This window comes from Cyprinus carpio, chromosome A6, assembly GCF_018340385.1.
Source record: "Cyprinus carpio isolate SPL01 chromosome A6, ASM1834038v1, whole genome shotgun sequence".
NCBI lineage: Eukaryota > Metazoa > Chordata > Actinopteri > Cypriniformes > Cyprinidae > Cyprinus > Cyprinus carpio.
Genome location: NC_056577.1, coordinates 5,613,113 through 5,619,665, shown reverse-complemented (window position 1 = coordinate 5,619,665; position 6,553 = coordinate 5,613,113). Strand labels below are relative to the sequence as shown.

Here is a 6,553-nt window from a genome sequence, read left to right as displayed (position 1 = left end):
GCTTCATTTGTCATGTTAAGAAATATTTTTATTCAGTTTATGCAGTGCTTCTTTTTATGGATCATCATAAAACAGACCAAAGACACGTGTCCAGGGTTAGGGGAGTATTTGGTGCTCTGAGGACACGGAGAGATGCTTATGACACCGATCCTCTCCAAATCCACCGTCATAAAAGCAGCACTGACCGCAGATGCACTGTTTTTGGGTGAAATCATGTTTGATCTGTGTTTCTATGTGACATTTAAATTAAGACAAGCATATAGTAGAGTATTGTGTAGTAGAGGAGATCAGTGTTGTAGTTTGAGCATCACTAACTCAGTTATGATGTGTCTCACGGTCAGATCATGAACAACATGGACTTTAAATGTTGTGCATTAGTTTATTGTGGAATAAAATGTGCAAACGTGCTCAAAGTAGCTATTATGCCGACCCAAAACAGATATAAACTCATGAAACAGACCATGAATGCTCAGTCTATCAGCCGAGAAATCAGCAGAAGAACACGAACATGTTTAGATGCTCAGATGTGATGCTTCTACAGAGATCACTGCTGTCGTCTAACGTTCATTAACATGCTCAAGATGTGAAATTCTACTCTTTATTGTCGCCTCAGGAGCCGCTGGACGTGTTTGTGCTCATTGGTTAAACTGATATGTTCCAGTTGAACAGGTTCATGTCAGGACAGATTAAGAGTCTCTTCTCACTGCAGGATCCAAATACTCGGGATTTAAAATAGAGCTAATGCTCTGCTCAAAGAACTGTTTTCATATAGTTATGCAACATTTAACCCCGAGGAAAGATCAGAGGCTACAGCAGCATCTTCACTATCTGAAGCAATATGAAATCAAAAGGAAAAAACACAAATCTTTCTGCTGAACATTGTGGCGTCTATTTATTGGCACAAAGATCAGATCTCAGAGGATGAAAGTCCACCCTTACGAAAAAGAAGTTTATTCAAGTGTGCTATTAGTATGCTTCTTTTAAACTAAAAATAGGAAAGTATGCTTTTAGTTTACTTTTTATGTACTTCTCAGAAATATACTTAAAATGACATTTAAGTATACTTGACTTATACTTACAAAACGTCTAAATATACTTGAACTATACTTAAGTATACTTAATAAAATAAACTTGAAGTATACTACTTTTTGTTAAGGGCAGTGCTGCCTTCACACGCTATCAGAAAAATCATAAACAAGTCGCAGAGTCAGGAATCGGACATTAATGGCCTCTCTGGTCATATACTATCGGGAAACAGAGGACATTTTGATACCTAAGTTTTCAAGTTGGACGAACAAAAACCTTTAAACATGACTGATATCGCTTGTGACTGTTAAGATATTTGTTTTTTCTTACAACTTTGCTGTTGTTACAGTTTACATTTATATAAAATATGCATGCTGTATTTATTGTACACAGCAAAAATAGCATTTATTTGATTGAAACTTCAGATTCTAGATAGCTAATACAGTCGGTCAATGAATGGGACACTACATTTTAATCAAAATCTGGAAGATATTGTCTAAATATCTTCAATACATTTTGGCTTTAAAAAGATTTCCCAGAGAAACAGGCAAGAATGAACCTGACGTCCTCTGATTCTGATTCTGCAGGACTTCAAACTCATGATCACGACTTCAGAAGTGGGATGTACATGTGGAAGCAGCATAAGACAATCTCTCATTAGCTTCAGCATCCCTGATCTGCACATGAATCCCACTGAAAGCCCACGAGCACGTCATCAGAGACAGATTGAACACGCGTCACTGCGAAAACAAGAAAACAAATTAACAAACACATGCCAGTGAGAACACTCCAGTATTTGTTGACGGGCTAATTATACAGTCACCTAAACGACCGTCAGGACAGCCAATGGGGATTGTGGATCAGAGCTGCTTATTCTTGAATTAGTAAAGTTCATCTATAACCGTACGTGTGGGATCAGGGCGACCAGGTGTGTTTCTCTCACAGTATCAGCTGCTGGGTTTTTTTAAGGTGCTCAAAGCTAAAAACAGATGCGCACGGTGACTCATCTTCACCCCCAGCAGACACAGGTCAGAGAAAAGACTGAAAACACTGATCTGAGACCAGCAATGACCTCACACTACATCTGAGCTTGGTTTAGTTGACAAAAAGCATTTGTTAAGCAACGAATGACAAGCTTACAAACCTGTAGTTGTAATAATTTGTTTACTGTTCATTTGATTGGTCTTAGTTTCTGGTAAAGCATTTAATATAAAAAATAAAGCCGCATGATGCAGCATGTGCGGAGAATAGGAAATTGCATATTAATCAACTAAATGATGATGCGAATAAAGCCTGTCCAAGGTATTTGAACACACATTCATCATATTTCAGCACAGCTCACGTGTGATGCATCGTAAAGACATAAATGTGGACGTTAAACTATGACTGTTTCCACACACGTGTCCTCACCAACACACAGAGCTTAAAATACTCCAGGTGTCAGGCTCCAGATCCCTCGATCTGTTTCTGTGGGAGGAGCAGGAGATTAGACGAGCGCTATAAAAGCGTCCAGCAGACACACTGGACACAAGCTGGACCCGAGACACAGAAGAAGAACCAGAAACTCCAGCAGACGGTAAGAGATTCAGCTCACCTACTGAGAAGACTCATTACACACGCAGTCAGACAACATTAATACACCACACATGAGAGCAGAGAGAAGAGGAGAAAACCACAAAAAACAACACGGATGGACTCTCAGTGGACTGATAAAGAGCAGATGGAAAATAAACAGAACGCCGTGCTCATAGACATCCAGTTAAACATTAAATAAAGACACTCTCTGTAGGTGCAGCAGTTACACCTCAAACTGAGAATCTGACTGCATCTCTTTGTCTGAAGCTGAACTGTACAGTAGATATTCCACAGTGGAAACCAATTTAGACAAAAGCAGACTAAAAACAGAAGCTCTTACACATTTCTGTCAGATTTCAGAAGTAGGCTAAATGTGTTTTAGAGCGCTGGGCATTTCCTCGCTGAGATTATGTAAAGAGCTTATTAATCACACTGTCTGAATATATCACAAGGCAAACAGATGCTGGTAAATAAACTCACTCTTTGTGCAACCGGCAGATTAGGATTAATAAAATCCCAAAATGAGAAGATTAACAGCAAAGTAAAGAGTGAGAATATGATCAGATGAGGGAACGATTACACGGAGAGAAGCGCAACACGGATTCAATATACTCACTTTTTAAAGGAAACATTTATGTTTTAGTAAGTGGCAGACATGGACGCCCCAGCACCCGCTGAGAAGAGAGGACCACCAAGGTTCAAGCAGAGGGTCGCTCGCACCTTCAAGAGCAAGGCTCCCAAACCCGGACAGAAAGGCTTCGGAGACGACATCCCTGGAATGGAGGGTCTTGGCACCGGTAAGTGACAGGCACCAAGAGCTTCAGCTATACTATAGTTATGCAGCGATGAACCTGACAGTGATAGATCTCTGATTTTCGCACAGACATCACGGTGATCTGCCCCTGGGAAGCTTACGGCGACATGGAGCTTAGTGATCTGGCCAAATATGGGATCATGTAGCCTCCTGCTCTCTTCCTGAGATCATCCATCAGCCAGTATTATTGAGTATCACTAGTTTATAGAATCGTCCATTCACGCCAAGACTGAACCGACGGCAGACACTCTCAGGACAAGCACAAAGAAGAGGGATGTGATTAACAGATTGGGGAAAAAGGACACCGTAACTCTTTCACCACGAGGTCTGGCTCTTCTGGAGCGGCACTGGAGCTCGAAGCAGCAGGAATCCATCTCACCGACACGATATCATTCCGTCTCTCTTTCCTAATGTTGTAGAAAAATAAAGAACTACGTTTAAATCAACTTTGTTTTTTTGTACTGTAAATATGATTGTTTGTGTCTGAATCAATTCATCATGGTTAATTAAAAACCACTGATTTGGCAGTAGAATAAAAAAAAATAAACATTTATTTTCCCATAAATCTGTGAGAGAAATTTCTCTATTAAAACCTTCAAACTGGGACCATTATAAGACGATTTCATCCAAAGGTTTCGCTTCATACACTCTTAGGAATTTCCAAACATGAACCACTAACCATGAAAAGGGTTTTCATAAATTGGTCATATTAGAAACTATCAAAATACAATCTGAAACATATCAAAGTAATAATTCCAATAAGTACCTTTTTAAATGGATTTACATTAAATTAAGTTACCAGCATACTTACTGCTGGGTTCTTATTAGAATGGTTGTTGTTAAATTACATATAATACTTACTGATAATAACTTAATATTATATAATACTAATAATACAACTACTACTAGTAATAATAATACAAGTTGTCTTCCGAGGCCCCTATATGAACGTTTTCTAAAATTGTCGATTATATTACGTAACTGAGATGTACACGTTTTATCATCTTATCTCACTACGTCACGCAGCATTGCTGCGAAACTTCTTCACCCTAACGTAAGCTCCGGATGCCGCGCATGCGCAGAAACAGGGCGCCTGCAGCGCTTTTCTGAGGGGAGAACATTTTACTTCGCAACAGTTATTTTAAAAAAACTTTCACTAATCACCTAAAATAATTTGAGAATTTCTCCCCGAGTCCATCTATTATTTTAATGCAGTCAACTGAAATCAAAGACCCATTGAGTGGTTGTTTTAAAAAAACATTTTATATGGACATTTAGATACAAATTACATCACAAATGGAATCAGAATATGTAGAGAGAGAAAGAGTTCAACTCAAAAACACGGTTACACTGTAAACCAAAGGAGAGTATGTGGAACAGGTATCATATTCATAAGGTGCGAGGATGGAGAATAAAAGAGACGCCATCTTTAACCCTTTACTGCAGGAATGGAGGGATTTTAACCTTCTCACTCCATCATCAGAAGACGAGCGTCATGCGAGAAATCCGTCTAATCACAGCAAAGACCTCCCATTGATCCACAACGGCACGAAAGGTGCAGCTGCTGCAGGAGAAACCAATGAAGGACAGAAAGAGAGAAACCAGCCAATCTGACCAATCTTCTCCAAAAGCATCTTTAAAAGCCAGAAGTTCAGAATTTAGGAGCAGAGATCATTTGAATCTCTTATAATACTGTGGAGAGTGTATGCATAGACTGCAAGTACCATTTAAACAAAAAAACTAATAAAAATAAAGCTGTCTGGTTTAGTGTTCAGAAATCTGTGGTCAGTTTTTCTTTAGTGTCAATGAAACACGGCCCCCATCCTCTCAACAAAGCTGAGGTGAAATTATTCTGAAACTCTAAAATGACTAAATGTTTTCAGTCCTGGACCCGGATACACTTACACCTAGAATCTACTTGATGTCTTGCAAAAAACAAAAAACGACAACATGAAATGCACGTGTGTTTTCACAGATAAGGAAAGCGGTCTTGGATCGCAATCCATGTCCAGCTATTTTGAAATAATTACCGAACCACTTCAAACAATATCAAAAACCTATTCATACAAAACAAAACAAAAATAAACCAAAGAATAGAATTACAAATACGTTTACACACAAATCAAGGATGTGCTTGACTTTTCTTTGGAACCAAAATTCAAAAAGCAAAATACCAATATACTGAAGTGAGAGAGGACACACTCTGCAAGAAAGACAAAAATACTGGGTTTCTTCTTTAAAAATCAACAATGTTTTTTGATCCACTTTTCTGAAATTTGGGCTGAAAGTTGCATATTTTACAAAACTACGCTAATAAAAGAGCTTGTCGATATTCCAAAACAAGGGCTCTTGGATCCAAAAATCTGAAGGAAAAGTTGTAAATATTTTGTAGCATAATTTAGATACTTGTTATAGTCATTATGCCTGTGTTTGGAGTCTTTCTGTGAATCAGTGTGGGTTCAGATGATGTCCAACACACAACCATGAGGAACTAATGACGATAATAATAATAATAATAATAATAATAATAACAATAATAATAATAACGTTTGGTAAAATTTTGTGTCTATTCTAGTTTACTTGCATATAATGACTATTTAATTTTAAAGGTACAGTTCTTGAAATTGGTCTGAACGGAGGTACAGTTTAAAGAACACAAAGCTTTCAGCAAGACGGATTATTATGACACGTCGTCCCGTTGTGTGCGTCACGCTTCAGTGATCTGTAACAGCTGCTGGAGTTTCTTTCATCCGTGATCTTTCCAGAGAGAGGAAGACCATGATGGAAGTCTCTCATCACGTCGCTGTATTTGGGATAAGAGCCTCGTCCTCCCTCACAGAGCTGATGGGATCCACCGATTTCAAGATGATCCTTAAAACGGAGATAAGAGCGGTCCGGACGAATGTCTATATTTCTTAAAGAATATTGATAATTATTGTAGTGTGAGACAGTGAAGGGTGCAGTCCTGACGCTCGGTGCACATGTAGTTCAATGGCCACTAGAGGCAGTCTAGAGCCGTTACTGCATGCATATGTGCAGAGAGAGAGAGCCAGAGGAAGAAATGATTTGCTTCTCAGTCAGAGATCCGTTTCCATTTAGTGTTCGACGTCGTCAGGTTTCCTTTAAAAAACAACAAAA

General features: G+C 38.8%; 2 protein-coding genes across 2 annotated transcripts in view; one reads left to right on the top strand and one right to left on the bottom strand.

Moving 5' to 3' along the window:
• LOC122145407 (endoplasmic reticulum resident protein 27) overlaps nucleotides 1-215 on the bottom strand; it is a 4,347-nt gene extending 4,132 nt beyond the window's left edge. Inside the window, exon 1 of the mRNA XM_042759175.1 lies at nucleotides 78-215. Coding sequence (XP_042615109.1) covers nucleotides 78-215 — 138 coding nt within the window. The remainder of the gene's footprint in view (nucleotides 1-77) is intronic.
• A 2,240-nt stretch (nucleotides 216-2,455) lies between these two features.
• Nucleotides 2,456-3,861, top strand: LOC109096922 (retinal cone rhodopsin-sensitive cGMP 3',5'-cyclic phosphodiesterase subunit gamma). The gene is made up of 3 exons (XM_019110615.2): nucleotides 2,456-2,602; nucleotides 3,245-3,398; nucleotides 3,485-3,861. The coding sequence occupies exons 2-3, from the start codon at nucleotides 3,257-3,259 to the stop codon at nucleotides 3,559-3,561; spliced, it is 219 nt and encodes a 72-aa protein (XP_018966160.1). The 5' UTR covers nucleotides 2,456-2,602; nucleotides 3,245-3,256; the 3' UTR covers nucleotides 3,562-3,861.
• The last annotated feature ends 2,692 nt before the right edge of the window (nucleotides 3,862-6,553 follow it).